The 16,126-nt window shown below is 39.7% G+C and overlaps 2 protein-coding genes and 1 long non-coding RNA gene across 16 annotated transcripts in view; 2 read left to right on the top strand and 1 right to left on the bottom strand.

The window, feature by feature from the left end:
• emp3a (epithelial membrane protein 3a (MAM blood group)) overlaps positions 1-5,204 on the top strand; it is a 37,146-nt gene extending 31,942 nt beyond the window's left edge. For 2 of the 4 annotated variants that reach the window (XM_019359267.2, XM_005453456.3), the window contains 6 exons: positions 433-616; positions 1,589-1,695; positions 2,813-2,940; positions 3,141-3,243; positions 3,345-3,485; positions 4,682-5,204. In XM_019359267.2, the coding sequence (XP_019214812.1) occupies positions 2,863-2,940; positions 3,141-3,243; positions 3,345-3,485; positions 4,682-4,857 (498 nt within the window). In that variant the 5' untranslated portion in view covers positions 433-616; positions 1,589-1,695; positions 2,813-2,862 and the 3' untranslated portion in view covers positions 4,858-5,204. The remainder of the gene's footprint in view (positions 1-432; positions 617-1,588; positions 1,696-2,812; positions 2,941-3,140; positions 3,244-3,344; positions 3,486-4,681) is intronic. The other 2 variants (XM_025907240.1, XM_019359266.2) reach the window with 1 other exon arrangement.
• LOC112846906 (uncharacterized) lies at positions 2,861-5,684 on the bottom strand. The gene is made up of 3 exons (XR_003220122.1): positions 5,597-5,684; positions 4,381-4,500; positions 2,861-2,931 (listed from the first exon to the last, which is right to left on the bottom strand). It is a non-coding gene; the product is annotated as an uncharacterized LOC112846906 (long non-coding RNA).
• Positions 5,621-14,513, top strand: fam83e (family with sequence similarity 83 member E). Of its 11 annotated transcripts, none has more exons than XM_019359258.2 (20): positions 5,621-5,971; positions 6,147-6,709; positions 7,140-7,286; positions 8,183-8,307; positions 8,398-8,820; positions 9,235-9,285; positions 9,389-9,442; positions 9,538-9,588; positions 9,747-9,797; positions 9,903-9,959; positions 10,042-10,092; positions 10,185-10,241; positions 10,335-10,385; positions 10,491-10,547; positions 10,629-10,679; positions 10,784-10,840; positions 10,928-10,978; positions 11,432-11,633; positions 11,723-11,929; positions 12,760-14,513. In XM_019359258.2, exons 2-20 carry the CDS (start codon positions 6,248-6,250, stop codon positions 12,907-12,909), a joined length of 2,355 nt encoding a protein of 784 aa, XP_019214803.1. In that variant the 5' UTR covers positions 5,621-5,971; positions 6,147-6,247; the 3' UTR covers positions 12,910-14,513. The 11 variants fall into 11 exon arrangements, with proteins under 11 accessions (XP_019214803.1, XP_019214805.1, XP_019214804.1 ...); XM_019359257.2 differs by having other exon boundaries at positions 5,622-5,884; positions 6,039-6,709; XM_019359260.2 differs by having other exon boundaries at positions 5,621-6,709; positions 10,048-10,092.
• The last annotated feature ends 1,613 nt before the right edge of the window (positions 14,514-16,126 follow it).

The following is a 16,126-nucleotide window of genomic DNA, read 5'->3' as shown; positions in this document are numbered from 1 at the left end:
GGGGGGTGAAGGGAAAAGAACACAAGGATTTAATGACATGCTGCAGTGAGATATAAACACCTGAGGAGTGAAAAGAGGTGAATGGACAAGAAGTGCTCAGTACCTTCCATGAAATCTGAGCCTATAGCACCATAACTAAGTCAGACTGCAACTGCACCTTATGTACATTCTGTAGTATTTATTCCACTTCATTTCTGTATTCTATGTATATAAGTTTAGATTGGTTATTTAGTTGGTTTACACAGCTTTGTGTATGTATGTGTAATGTATATATAGACACGTGTGTTTGTGTGCGTGTGATTTACATTGCTGTGCTTGAGAGCCTCCATCTACCGGAACCAAATTCCTTGTATGTGTCTGCACATATACTTGGCCAATAAACACGATTCTGATTCATCCATCCATCCATCCACTTCTCCTTTTCCTTTTCAGGGTCGCGGGGGGCACTGCAGCCTATCCCAGCTGTCTTAGGGCTTAGGCTAACCTTAAATTTAGTGAGGGTGTCTGTCTCCAGGATGCAAACTGGGATTTGGCTCCATAGTAGAGGGTCTGCCTCAAATTCTACTTCTAGAGGTCCTAGGAACCACAACCAAGCCTGCTGCGTGAGAGCATAAAGGTGGTCATAACAAACATTGTCTATGAAACTTGTTAGAATTGTATAAACTCTGTTTTTGTTTTATATGCTGTACTTCTATGTATGTGTGCACATATTCCAATAAATGCTGGCACCCATCTCCCATTTTCCTAGCAAAAAGCAAAGAAAAAAAGGGTGGCTCAAGCCCAGTACTGTACTTTTAAAACTACAATTTTACTTGCAGCACCTCGATGAACCAAAATGATTCCTAAACACGAATACAACAGTAAAAATAATCCAGCCACTTCCTATTTTCTGTATTTGATATTTTTTAATCTTGACACTACTTCAGGTACACAGAAGACAGTCTCTCATTAGTGAGACAAAGTCTACTACCTGGTAGGACAATTAAGTAAACCTTTACCGTGAATGACGTCACTTAATGAAGCTGAGTTTAAAGACAAATTATTGTCTCTGGGGATTTAATTTAGGATGAAACGGTGTGTGTTTTATTCTGGGTGGTCTGAGATTTCTTCTACATTTACAATGAAAAGTGGGCAGCAATCAGCCTTTATTTCCTGTCCTTCAGTCGCCTCATGTAGGCAGTGATGTAGTGGTGTTCATACCAAGCTGCAAGGCTCAATGAACAGCACGAGCAGGAAGGCAGCACTGGCACACAAATCTGTCTGTAGCAATTTAATCGTGTGCCGCCCACACATCTAGCAGTATCATGACAAATGCTGTGTGATCCTTTTCATTTTTCAACACACCCCCTAATGAGCACAGTGTTGTTGTTATTATGACCCATATTTTCGGTACAGATGGGATGTGTGCAGGAAACTGCAAAGAATATGTTCTGTGTTCACGCAGGTCCACAGGAATGTTATTTTTTGGTGTCGGGCTGGTCCCGACCACAGATTTGGGGGGAGGGCAGGGAAAGTTTGGAGGAAATGGCTGTAGAGAACTCCTCCTATGTCTAACTCTGCATTCCTCCTCTGTGCCCTTCTCACCAAGTTTTCAAGCGAAAACCTCTGCAAGGAACGAAAAAGCAGAGATAGTGGATAGGAGCCACTAGGGAAAAGTATCTGAGGATCTCTCTCGACTCCAACGCTTTGAAACGGGTAAGGAGTTTACTCACAGAAACACTTGTTAGGGAGGATTATAAAGAGACTAACAAAATACTTCTCTGAGCTTTTATGAAGTTACACTTTCTGTTTTAATCTTGAGATATGCTGGAGTTTTGTACAGAATACCTTAGCGCTGTCTTTCTGGATCATCTGAGATTTAAAAGCAACATTTCCCTGTAATGCCAGATCAATACAAACTCCTGGCAGGGTAACGACACAGTGAAGTGTGCCAATGTAAACAGATGTGCAATTTACAGACTCATAAGGTGACAAATCAAATTCAAAATTTAATTTTATCCATTTCTAATTTGAAAAAGTAGAAAAAAACATCACTTAAAAGGAGAATTTCTAATGTAGTGTGCAGGCTTTATAGAAAAAAAATCATTTAATAATTTTATCCAGATGTGTTAGTGAACTGAAACTGAAGAGTGTTACTTAACGATGTAATTTCCCCTTTGAGCTTCCCAAATATTCAGGAAAGTGTTTATTTTCCTCTCTTCTGTTACCGCAGTGACAGTTATTAGTCACACAGAGGAAAGACTTGATTTAAGTTTTAGTAAATTTGCTGACTTATCAAAAGATTTTAACTGTTTTACTTGTTTTGTGCTTTTATATTTTGACTTCGAGGTCTGTTTACAAAAAAAGGCTTCAGCATCATTGATCATTTGACAAAGTGTTAAAAACTTTATATACGTTAATATGATTTTCACACTTTGTGCATTTAAACGTTGGAGGTTTATATCCAGATTTTAAAAAGTAGAAGCCACAGTATTCGATCATGAGCATAAGAGTATCATACTACATGTTTGTTTACAGATGTTACAGGGTGCAGATGTTTTCATGTGCTCCTCAGAGACTGGATAGAGTCTAAAGAGATGGAGCAACTCCCCTGCATCCACTTCCTTCTGTGTGGCGTGCCTGTGCCTTGATAAATGAGCAGAGATTGTCAGTGAAAATGGCCAGAAGCAGACAAAGAGTCCAGTGTGTCAGGCCACGGAAATCTGCTGGCCACTTTAAATAGCATAAAAGAAGAAAGCAAAGAGGAGTTTTTACTGACTAATTATAAAATCTTTTAATAATTAATCATTTTACTTTCTCCCAAACTTCACAGGGTCAGTTGCACACCCGATTCTAGGCTCATCCTCAATTCTCAGAATAGCCATGGTCTTCCTGCTCATCTCCTTAGTCGTGCTGCATTTGCTCTCCTTGGCCATGCTTGTCATTGCCACCCTTGAGAAGGTGAGACGTGGAAAATGGTGTTAAATAATTTACCCTCTTCTATCAACAGATGTCACTGTTACTCTGTATGTCATACGAAGAGCGCTGAGCAAAAAAATGGTGCTTCTCAACATACCAGCTGTAGATTTGTGCCATGTGCCTTTCTGCATATTTGTCTTAATGTGTGACTGAGCATACTTTTAATTTCTTTCTTTCTTTAGACCTGGTGGGTTTGGACAGAATCAGAAGTCTCCAACCTCTGGCATTACTGCACGTATGACAATGCCACAGAAGCCTGGTTGTGTTCTGCTACCAATGAAAGTGGTAAGAAAGTATTTCTAACTTCATTTCTGCATCATTGGCTATTGCATAACAGTTCAAAGCTTCATAGTGAGCCATGCTCTTCCTTTAACCTGTTCTTCCAGACTGGCTGCAGTCTGTCCAGGCCCTCATGGTCCTCTCTGTGGTCTTCTCCTCAATCTCCTTCCTGCTTTTTCTGGGTCAGCTGTTCACCATGTCCAGAGGAAGGCTGTTCTACATCACAGGCTTCTGTCAGGCCTTTGCAGGTATTTAATGACTTCTTTTTTCTTTGCAAAGAGTAACCTGTGAGAATTTTACATTTTCACTCTCTTATGGCCTTAACAGCTTAGCTAAACCTGTGTTAATTGGACTGGACACTTGCATTACATTGATTTGATTATAAAAACAGTTGCTTTCATATTTTTCCAAACTTTTTGAATCATGCTTTTCTTCTATAAGGTAGAAATTTGACAAAGATGTTAGTTTTCTTGTCATCAAATAGTTTTCTTATCTCATCTGCAGTTCAAAACATCAATAAACTGGTCTGACAACAGTTTGTGTAGCCTGATGGTTGTGACTGTAATCAAAGCAACTGCACGATTCACACCTTTAAACTGTGGCTCACTAGAGCACCACTGTGTGTTAAACCACAGCTGTATCTTCAACAAATTCAGTATTAGCTCCTGTCTTATTACCACTTGCTTAAAACTAAAAAAAAAAGTGTTTTTAACCTTTAAAAGTCAGCTTATTGTGTTTTTCCTTATTTTTTTTGCTGATACAGCTGTGCATGCTCAAGACCCAAGTTTCAGATAATGAGGCAAAAGTATGTACAAGTAATTCCTTAAGCCTCGGTTAATAGATGTTCAGATAATCGCTCAGCGAGAGCATATATTCCAAAGACACAGAAGCCCCTCCCACCTGCAGTTAGAACTTTCAGTTTGGGACAGGCAGCCAATCAGAACAAACCAAACAAACCGACAATCTTTTTGTTTTTAGGGATATATATGCTTCATCTTTAGAAACCAGTGAGGTAGAGCATAACAGACAGCTCTTGGAGGTTGGAAAGCACTGATATGTCAAATGTCCTGACATGACTTGTCTTCTCTAAATAAAAGAGAAAACTAACCATGATATTTAAAACCTTAAAATGATTGTACTGACATTTTGGGAAGTCATGATAGATGTGCATTAAGGTGAAATGCTCCTCTTTCTTCTGAGTGCCTCATCCCCCCACCACCCTTGCTGGGCCTTTAGGACTCCTGAGGAATTCTGCTCACAGTACTGTAAATAAACGTAAAGAACAAAATGCATAAGTGTAACAATAACAGACAGGTGTTAGTGTGAACCAATGTATCTGGTTCATCATCTCACCTGAAGTCTGTAAAATTAGGCAATGTCACTCACTCTCTAATGTGGTTTTAAAATATGATTTTTTTGTTTATTTATTTTAAAACTTTTGCAGGTTTCACAGACTTTGCCGCTTGCCTCATCTCCACCTTCCACAGAAAGGAGATTTTTGATGACTCAAGAGTCTTGAACAAAGGACACTTTGGCTACTGTTTCATCCTGGCGTGGCTGTGCGTCCCCTTGCTTCTCCTGAGTGGAGTCCTGTACATCCACCTGCGCAAGAAGCAGTGAGCCAACAAGAAGCGGAAGCGAAGGCACCTTATTCAGAGCCCAATAACCTTATCTGTCTCTCTCTCTCTTTCTCTTTCTGTCCCTCTGCTCCCCAGTTAAGAGTAAGCACACATGATGAGGAAATAAGATGACTCAGAATGAAGTGCATCTTTAAATGCCACAGCTCAGTTTTCTTATTCCTGCTTCCAGGGAATTCAAAGTTACTACAGAATAATTGAGTGATCGTGTTAATATGGAAGTATTTTTTTTAACACGAGCAAATACATGTATAAATTGCTGTGTTTAATGTTTATATATATTTTTTATGCAATGAGAAAATGTACTCATTAAAAGGAAATGCACTCAGAGCTGGGCTGAAGAGCATTCCTGTGTTTTAAAGGGTTCAGTCTTTGTGGGCTTTCCTTTGTTTCTCAGTAAGTGCTTTGTGTGTAACACAGAGGAGGTTTAATCTAACGACATAACGCTGTGGCTGCAAAAATGTTGCTCCCGCTTTGTCATTTAATCGCTCACCAATTTGTGGCATTCGCTGTTTATCTTTTCAAAGCAACCTCAGGACATTTTCAACGGAACAGCAGAACTGTAGAGGAAAAACAAATCAGTGATAACTCTTTCCCGCGCTATCGTGCTTTAGAAACACAAACGGCTTCGTTAAAGCACTTCCAAAGAAATCAAAATGAAACAGTTTACAGATTACACCTATCACCGTTTGATGCAGAGCTAGATACAGTATTAAACTTACCAGTCAGGCTGGACCGGTCCCAAAAAAAAAAACACTGTGTGGCGCACGACAGCTTCTCAAATAAAGAATGCATGGCACTATAATCCACTACACGCCTCACACACAGGTATATGCATCTTCTTTACAATCGGAAACCGGCAAAATAAGCTGTGAAGACAGAGGGGATAAAGTAGAGTCATGCCAGGGCGTCTGTGATCTGAAGCGATCCGTCAGCTGCGCAGTATGTCTGGAATCTGGGAATGGTGTCAGCAACAAGGAGTGGAAGCGTTTAATGAAATTAGATAACAGGTAGGTGAGGTGACACACACAGAAGAATCACAGCTGCTCTCAGCTGAAGTATCACACTTGAGCCCAAGAGATCAAACTGCCCAGGAGGTGAGTTTCACAAAGTGCTGATTTATTCATCAAACATTTCAACCTATTTTATTTTTGGTTGTTTTAGGGGACAAAATCATAAAGTTTACTCGAGCTTTTTCTGCCTGCAAGCGAGGACAAGATATTTTTGAACTGCCATAAATGGAAATTGTGTGCCTTTTTTTCTTTTCTGGAGGAGTGAATGAAAATATCAGTTTTTCTTGATTGGAGAGCGACATGAGTTGAGTGTCATCACTTTAAAAAAGGAAACGCTTATTGCCGGGAAAGACTGCAGTCATGTCAAACAACGAGGAGAGTCTGGATGAGAATACAGTTTTCCTGCCGGTGGATGAGTCCTCCCCGGAGTTCATCTATAGTGAGAGGGAGAGAAAGGCAGTGGAGAAGCTACTGAGCGCTGGACCAGAGGCTTTCTACAGCTCAGTCGTCAAAGAGCTCCCCAACTGCTTCTTATCCTCTGAAGAGGTCAGCCAGTTGAAAAGCTGGGTTCAGAGCTACTCTTTCAACGAGCCGCGGCTACAACATGAGAATGGAGCAGAGAACATCGCGGAGATGGATGACTTCTGTTCCAGTTACTTTCCCTGCCACTCGGACGTGCCGGTCCCGGGCCTGGATTTGGGCTGGCCTGATAAAATCCCCTGGTCGGTAACGGCAAGTGTCACAGTCCACACCAGCCCTCCTGCAGAAGGGGGACCTTCAGTCAGAGAGGTGATCAGACGGCACTTACAAAGAGCCAGACAAGTACGCAAATTTCAACTGGATTCATTATTTTCACGGATAAATACAGCTTATGATTTCATATGAAGTACATAAACTCAGTATATCTAAAAGGAAGTTAGTTATATGCTTAGACCCTGATGAAGATGCTTTTATTTGTTTCGCTTGCTGAATTGCTTCTAGAGTTAAATATTTTTATGGGGTTTTTTGCCCTCCTGTAGACTTCCTGTAGAAAAAGGCTTAGAGGCAGCACTTCCTTTTAAAAAAATGTACTTTTATGGTTAGATATGTCTTTGATAATTAACCATCAATTTTTAGCCTTTAAGCCATTATGATGTCATTATTTCTTATTGTTATGATTATATTGTTATTACAGGCCTGAACACTGAAAGAAGTGGGCTTTAGTTTAAAATGTAGGCTAAATTATATACATGCATATTTTTGTGTGATTCAGGTAATCGCCATCGTGGTAGACAGACTGACAGATAGTGCAATAATTGGAGATTTACACAGGGCTGCCTCTCGGGGCGTCCCTGTCTACATCATCCTGAACCAAAGGTCCATTCAGGAGAAGTTCTCGTCCAACAGGCTCTGCCATCCAGTGAGTCAACACATACAAATCAGCACACACCTAGCAGCCATCCTTCACACATGGCAGTAAATAAAACAAAGATTTTAGTCGAACACAGCAACGCATTGTGGAATGGGATATTTTCATTTGCTATCCTGGTCTTAACATGTGCAACAAAGCCTCGTTGTGCTCAATGTGGTGGTAAATTTGTTTAAGCTGACAAAGAATGAAACTAAAAACACTTCCCATATGTCCCATGCTACTGTAGTGACATATATAAGCACATATTTGTTCCCAAAGTCTAATTTATGTATTTATTTTAGTTAAAAATGTTTTTCACATCTAGTTTTATTGTTTTAGTTCAGTTTGAGTCACTTGACTCTGTGCACACATGCTGGAACTCAAACTGCAGGTCTTGTCTTTGTGCTTTGACAAGCTGATGGTAGGAATGTAGCAGAGAATCAGCCACATAGCTAAACTGGTTGCACAGCATTCAGTGGAGTTAGTATTGCTTTCAAGCAAACACAGCGTTCTCATTAGAGCTGCCGATGAAATAGATGAACAGAAGGTAAAATTCAGGGCAGAATTCAGCCATACTTGGAAAAAATTCGGGATTAAAACCCTGTTTACACTTCTATCCAATCCTTTCCACAAAATCCATTTAAATCCAAGTGTAAACGCAGTCGTAGCTGTTCCTGTTGCGTGCCATTTTATACATTCATTCATGTGTCCTCAGGGAATCGAGCCTAAACTCCTTTGCATTGATTATATCACCTTGAAACCTAAAGCACCACTTAACCATATCAAGATCACGGTCTTGTTTGTACCCACAGTACTTACAGTATTACACATCAGTTCACACCAATGTGACGATTCAGCTTTTGGCTCTGTCACAGGTTTCAGTGTAATGCGATGTGTTTTGACAGAACATACGAGTCCGAGCTCTTGGTGGGAGAAGTTTTGGTTTGAGGGATGGAAGAAAGCTGGTTGGGGAAATGAACGAGAAATTCCTTCTGGTGGATTTAGACACAGTGATTCACGGCAGCTACAGGTAAACAGATTTGGCTTCCACCTGCTTTCCTTTACATGTAAGGCGTGCATGCTTGAAAGTGATTTAAAACATTGTTGCTGAATTCTGCAGCTTCACCTGGACGGATACCCACCTGCACCGGCAGCTGATCACCGTCCTGAGGGGACCGGCTGTTGACGCATTTGACCGGGAGTTCAGGATTTTGTATGCTAGTTCACTCCCAGTTCTTTCCACTGCAACCCATGTGAACCAAAACCATCAGCTTAAAGACATTTCAGATGTCAGACTCCTGAAAAGGATCTCTGTTGATCCCGATATCACCGACCCTCCGTCCCCACGTGCTGTTTCCCCTCTGGACTGGGATAAGATGGGAGTTTTTTCAGAAGAAAGCAGCTTGCCAACCAGTCCTCTGTATCTTCATGGAGAAGTGGTGAAGCTGGAGATGCCACTACAGAACAGCATGCAGTTAGATAAAAACACACCTTTAATGGATGGATTTACTAACAACCAAAACTATATTGTGGATAAAAGAAGGTAGTGTATCTGAATTAGTCTCCACACCATTACCGAATCTTTGAATAAATATGTCAGAGTACAGCAGGTATATTTAAAATTCTCATGGCCAATTTATTCTGTCCTTTAACCAAACCTGTAGCTCATCTTCTTGCTTTTTTTCTTTAACCTGTCCTCCCTTTTGTATCATTCTCTGAGTAGTTTCCAGAATAGAAAAATGGATATTTTCAATATTTTGTGCTCCAGGATGTTTTTTTCAGATTTTTGTATCTGACAGATTCAAAGAAAACTTCTCTCCAGTGGCAACTGAAGTTGTTAAAAACTCAACTTTCAAGTGAATCTTATTAAAAGCTATGTTATGATTCGAACTATTAGCTATGTTTTTTCCATGTCGATGATTTACACAAACATTAGGAATCTTGATTATGCTCATAGGAACAGAGAGCCTTTGACAGCAGAGCCAGCTACTTCAGAGAGAACGAAAAGGTAGAATCAATAAGACACCAGAAAAAAAGAATTCTTTTTAGACTGTCATTTTCAAATATATGTATATTTTCAGCATGTTATTAAAGATTTTTTAATTCGACAGGATCACAGACAGCCTTTCTCCAGTGGCAACTGACATGGAGAAATCCACTTTCAAGTGAGTCTTAGTAAACGCTTATGATTCAAACTATTAGATGTTTTTTCCATGTCGATGTTTTACACAAACATTTGGGATCTTGACTATTTTCATAGGAGCAGAGAGTCCTTATCAACCCAGCCGGATACTTCAGACAGAACAAAAAGGTAAGATCAACAACATACAAGTAATTTTTTTTTCTTTCTTTTTTTTTTTATTGTTCAAATGTATCATTTTATAAATATTTATATGTGGCATGACTGAGATTATTAGGGGTCTGTTTTTTCCAGGCTGATGATATTTGGGATCTTATTTGTTTTCACAGGAACAGAGAGCCTGTATCAACACAACCAGCTACTTCAGACAGAGTAAAAAAGTAAGATCAACATGATATAAGGAAAAATAATTATTCATTTTAAAATATGGCGCCCAAATATATCTATATTTTGAGGATGTTCTTACAGATTTATATATTTGACAGGTTATCTGGAAGCATGTCTCCTTTGGCAACTGACATAGAAAAATCAACAGTTTTCAAGTGAGTGTTATTATGAGCTATGCTATTATTAAGACTATTAGCTCTTTTGCACAAACATTTAAGGTCTTGACTATTTTCATAGGAGCAGAGAGTCCTTATCAACACAGCCGGATACTTCAGACAGAACGAAAAGGTAAGATCAACAAGATACAAGTTAGTTGTTTTTTTTAATGTATCTTTTTATAAATATTTTAGGATGTTTTTACAGAGTTTTGTCTTTGACAGGGCCAAAGACAAAATCTCTCCGGTGGCAACTGATGTAGTAGAAAAATCAACTTTCAAGTGAGTCTTATTATTAGCTGTGGCATGACTGAGATTATTAAGGGTCTGTTTTTTCCAGGCTGATGATATTTGGGATCTTATTTGTTTTCACAGGAACAGAGAGCCCGTATCAACTCAGCCAGCTACTTCAGACAGAATAAAAAAGTAAGATCAACATGATATAAGGAAAAATAATTATTCATTTTAAAATGTTGCGCCCAAATATATCTATATTTTGAGGATGTTCTTACAGATTTATATATTTGACAGGTTATCTGGAAGCATGTCTCCTGTGGCAACTGACATAGAAAAATCAACAGTTTTCAAGTGAGTGTTATTATGAGCTATGCTATTATTAAGACTATTAGCTCTTTTGCACAAACATTTAAGATCTTGATTATTTAATAGGAGCAGAGAGTCCTTATCAACACAGCCAGATACTTCAGACAGAACGAAAAGGTAAGATCAACAAGATACAAGTTTTTTCTTTGGCAATTTCTTGTCCAAATATATCTATTTGTATATGTTTGTAGGATGTTTTTACAGATATTTGTATTTGACAGGGTCAAAGACAATCTGCCTCCGGAGTCAACTAATGTCATAGAAAATTTACTTTTCAAGTGAGTCCTATTATTAGCTATGCTATGATTAAGACAATTAGCTGTCTCTGTTTTTTCCATGGGTTGTTGATCTTGGTCTTGATTTAGGAGCAGGGAGTCGTTATCAACGCAGCCAGCTCCTTTAGAAAGAACAAAAAGGTAAGTTGTCATGTCCAAATATCTGGCACCAAAATAAGTTATTGAAGTAATTGTATAAATAATAATTTAATGTCCAAATTGTGTATTTTGTAGATTATATTGTACTCTATTGTATCCAGCACATCTGTGGTTTATTGAGAAAAGCTGGTCATAAGCATTTTAACTGTACCTACTTTAAAATAATGCCAGATTTTTCTTCTGTGTGTGTGTATGTGTGTGTGTGTGTGTGTTGGTATGATTATTTTTTTTAAATTACTTTTCTATCCTTTTATATTCAAATGACATGTTCACACAAGGAAAACTTTTTTTAAAAAAGGATAAAGCCCGGCGGTTATAATTTAGCTTTCCTTAGCTTTCCTTTTGCGCATTTATTCAGAGTTGTTTGATTTTCAAATGGTCTAAAATGTCTAAAATAAAATTTGTCACTTTTTATTCCTACTGGATGGAGTGCAGCATGGAGAGAGACACTTCCAGGCACCACCCCACAGAGAGGAGCACGACTTTATATACCAGAAATACATCTAGATATGATGACAAAGCAAACGAGGCAACGCACAGGCGTTACTCTTTTCAGGCAAGGAGGTACTCTATTGCAGAAGAGGAGAGTAAAACAGATGATATTGCAACAAAAATGGTGAACAATCCATCTTCTAGAGTAAGTAACCTGCTTTTGCTTTCAAAACACTCAATCTCATCTTGATATGGAGCTCCTAGCAAAGCTAAGATGTATTTCTCTCCTGTCAGAAGCCGCTAATCTTGAGCGTGCACGGCAACGAGAACTTCAGCGCTCTGAGCGACATCATGAGGAAAATTCCACAGACCAGTTCAGGACTGCTTAAGAGAGAATCAAAGAGTATACATACCCAGTCCATGTGGGATCTGAGCAAGGAAGACGCAGCTACAAGTCATGAAAAGAAAGGAGTCTCAGTGCCGAGATATACCAGGCCCACTGTAAGTGTGCAGATTCAACTAACTAACTGAAGGACTTAGAGAGATATTCGTTGCAGCTCTCCCTTTGCTGTCTGTGCTCTCCTTTTTTCTTTCCCCTTAATCCCTGTGAGAGGTTATGTCACATGGCTGCCTCTCCCTGCTCCTGGATTGGCTGGGAGTTACTTCCTGTTAGAAGGAAGAATCCTCCTAGTGCTGCTCATCGGAGATAAATTGAAAGTTTGGGGTTTTACTTACACTGCAGTGCATTTACCTTAGAATATAAAGAACCTTGTTATTGTGATTTGGCACTATAGAAATAAACCTGAAATTAAGTCAATTGTCACTCCACAAAAACATAACAGTGGCCTTTTGCAAATATCTCTTCTCCTCAGTATTAAAAGTTATCATCTTAGAACTCTGAAGTAAGTAATAAGAAGCCAAAAGAAAGGAAAACAATTATTTTTAGTGAAATTTCCTTTTAGTAAAATCCATGTGTTTGAATCATTGCAAGTAAAAGATAAATATACATGTAGAAAGTACAAATTAGCAAAGGGTTTTCAGCCTTTTTGGCTGGTGACCCCTAAAAACTACAATCAAATTTTTAAAAAAGTTATCGTCTGTATGAGTGAGATCACATGTAATCTATTATCAAATATTTTAGAAGCGACAAGAATCATTTCTACTGTTTTACAGTGAAAAAAAGAAACTAAGTAGTCTGTTTTATCTCTGTAATTACCCTCAGGTTGAAAAACAAAGGTAGCATTAACTTTTAATTCACTGATCTGTGAGAAGTAGATAACTATAGTGCCGTAGTGCCAGTATCTGATACTCTTTTTCTGTTTCCCTGACAGTATGAGCCATCTTACATAACACCTGGCCTTGCCCTGATGGAAAAGAGGAACGACAAAGTGAGGTCCACATTAATGCCCACAGAGAGGCCTCGCAGTTACACTTTTCTCGGTGTGGACTCGGGAAGGAAGAAAGGAGAAAACCATGAGTGATATACTGTGAACACAAAGAAACCGGCTGGCAGTGGATATTTTACGACATCTGCAGTGTTAATTACTGAAAGTATAAGCCAAAGCAGGCAGAGACTGTAATGAAAAACATTAGTAACACGCACATGGATAACAGGCATTATGGACACGATGTTTTACATGTACGGTGACTTACATGTAAAATAGTCATATTGTTGCTGCTCACTAGGAAAAATATCAACTCTGTTATTTGTTAAACATCTTTTTTGATTAAAATGTTCATAGAAGTGACTTCACTGAGCCCCTTCAAGTGGGTTTAGATCTTTGATGATGAACTGATAATGACTTCATTAGTTACACTTTCAAGACACAGATTCAACAAGGTGCTGGAAACAATCCTCAGAGATTTTGGTCCATATTGACATGACATCATCACATGGCTGCTGATATTTGGTGACTGTGGAGGCTGTTTGAACACAGTGAACTCACTGTAATGCTCATGAAAGAAGTTTGAGAAACACAAGAAGTCTGAACGCCAAATGTTGCAGCAGAAATCAAGACTTATCAATTGTTCTTACCTGACAGGAGTGTCACCCTGTGTGGTCTTCTGCTGCTATAGCTCATGTTCAGAGTCACCTAAATCTCCTTTCTTCTCCATTTTGATCCTCAGTATGAACTTAAGCATGTCATTGTGACAACGTTTACATGCCTAAAGCAGGTGTAGCTAATGAAATGTGCAAATGAAAGTGGAAGTAAAGAAGGTTTGGTGGTAATTTAGACATACCAATTGATTGTTAAGTGACGAAATCACAAAGCCAGAAATATGGGGTAAGTTTTGGGGTAAGTTTTTTCAGTTCAGTGTAGAAAAACACAGAAGGATTTTTTATTTATTTTTATTTTATTTTTATTTATTTATTTTTTGGTTCTTTTTCTTTTTCATGGATCACAGTACTTGATCCAAAAATTAGGTTTTTTTTTTAAGTCAAACAACAAAATGTTTAAGAAGTACAGGCTTTAAGGGTAGCACCGAAAATGAAAATAAAATATCTGAAAATACACAAAATCAAAATTCTTGGAGACCAAAATACTTTGAAATATGTATAGCATAACACAGAAAACATTGTGTTTAAAGATGTAATAGATTACAGTTGTCCTGTTTTAACAAGAATACTTTCATCTCTGTTCATAATCTTGTTATTGTTTTGTTTTGTTTTTTTGTTTTTTTGTTTTTGTTGGGGGTTTTTTTGGGGGGGGGGTGCTTGCTCCCTGTAAATGTGTATTTTGCAATAGGTTTCCATAGACTTATATAAATTAGTTAACTTTACTTGAAAATTAAGAATGTATGTCTTTTACTATTAGAAGTTACTGTTAATTCTATGGTGGAAATCACAGTTAGAATGTGAAATTAAATTCTGTTTTATCACTTTTCATATTTTAACAATGCCAACTTGGCAGACTAAACATGTTTTGTGTAATCTGGGCCTCCTCATCTACAAATGATGTTACCAAAAAATATCCAGTTTAACCTTCATACTGCTTATACTGGCCTTCGACTTCTACCTCTACTGTAAAGTGCATTTTCAGATCTTTCAGTTATTCTAGCAAGGAGAGAAAATAAACATGCACATCCATCCATCCATTTTTTTTTGCTCTTATCCAATTTAGTGTCCCATGTAAGCTGGAGTGTATCTCAGTTCTGTTAGGTGAAGACTTATTTTGTGTGTGTGTGTGTGTGTGTGTGTGTGTATGTATCTATCTATCTATCTATCTATGTATATATATACAGTAGCAGTTTTTGATAGGGACTACATGGCCGGCATCGTGGGGTGGGGGGCATCACGGGATCTCCAAAAAAAAAGTTGCTCGTCCTCATGCTGCATTTTGGAGATGACATAGGCACCGATTGGTTTTCTATCACACATTTGCTGGGAGTAAGGGCGCCCTCCATTTGCGAGGTGCGCCTGCTGCTTGCGGCACAGGGAGGAGAGGGCGGGGCAGCGGGGGATTCTCTGGCTGGCTGGAGCAGCATCTAATAACCAACTAGCAAAATAAAACAAAATAAAAACAAACCAACAAACACGAAAACACCAGACATTATGATACATTATAATTTGCACCGATGTTTTTTCGAAATTCGAAATAAAGTGAGCGTGAGAGCCCTCAGTGCGCCTGCATGCTGCTGTGTTGAAGTCAAAGTAAACTTTATTGTCATCTCCAATACATACAGTACGACGAGGCTCCAGTTACAGCAGTCCAAGTAAACAAACAATAAATATAAGAAGAGTAAGAAAATAAATATACACTTTAGGACTAGGGGTAAAGGGATCAATAACAATTTAAAATTTATAATTTACAGTTTGATGATTTAAAGTCTCACACACAACCTGTCGACAGGGGAGGGGGACGGCTGCTTTCAAATAGAGCACATTTCATTCATAATGTTGTAAATCCTAGCCCATTATGTATTCATGATTTGAATCCTGGGTTGTGCGAAATCCTCTGTGAATCGCTACCTTATCGTGGTGGAGGGGTTTGTGTGTCCCAGGGATCCCAGGGGCTATGTTGTCTGGGGGCTTTTGCCCCCTGGTAGGGTCTCCCATGGCAAATTGGTCCTGGGTGAGGGACCAGACAAAGAGCGATTCAGAAGACCCTTATGAAGAGAACATCGAGGGAACAGTTTACCCTGACTGGGATAGGGTTACCGGGGCCCCGCCCTGGAGCCAGGCCCGGGGAGGGTGCCCGAGGGCGAGCGTCTGGTGGCCGGGCCTTAGTCCATGGGGCCCGGCCGGGCACAGCCCGAAGAGGAGACATGGGCCCATCCTCCTGCAGGCCCACCACCCACAGGAGGCGCTATAGGGGTCGGGTGCATTGTGTGCTGGGCGGTGGCCAGGAGCGGAGGCCCTGGCGGACTGATCCCCGGCTGCCAAGACTGGCAATAGGGACATGGAATGTCACCTCTCTGGTGGGGAAGGAGCCTGAGTTAGTGCGTGAGGTTGAGAGGTACCGGCTAGATATAGTCAGGCTCACCTCTACGCATGGCTTGGGCTCTGGAACCAGTCTCCTGGAGAGGGGTTGGACTCTGTCTCAGTCTGGAGTTGCCCCTGGTGAAAGGCGGCGGGCTGGGGTGGGTATTCTAATATCCCCTCGGCTTGCTCCCGGTACGTTGGGGTTTTTCCCGGTGGATGAGAGGGTTTGTTCCCTGCACCTCGGGGGGGGGGGTGCTGGAAGGTGCCCCACCTGG

Source organism: Oreochromis niloticus, linkage group LG5 (assembly GCF_001858045.2).
Source record: "Oreochromis niloticus isolate F11D_XX linkage group LG5, O_niloticus_UMD_NMBU, whole genome shotgun sequence".
Lineage (NCBI taxonomy): Eukaryota > Metazoa > Chordata > Actinopteri > Cichliformes > Cichlidae > Oreochromis > Oreochromis niloticus.
The sequence above is the reverse complement of the archived record's forward strand: the minus strand, read 5'-3'. Positions and strand labels throughout refer to the sequence as shown.

Coding starts and splice junctions, on each gene's coding strand:
- fam83e (XM_019359258.2), top strand. CDS start 6,248: ATGTCAAACAACGAGGAGAGTCTGGATGAGAATACAGTTTTCCTGCCG. Junction 8,821..9,234: donor TATATTGTGGATAAAAGAAG/GTAGTGTATCTG, acceptor TTATGCTCATAG/GAACAGAGAGCCTTTGACAG. Junction 9,286..9,388: donor ACTTCAGAGAGAACGAAAAG/GTAGAATCAATA, acceptor TTAATTCGACAG/GATCACAGACAGCCTTTCTC.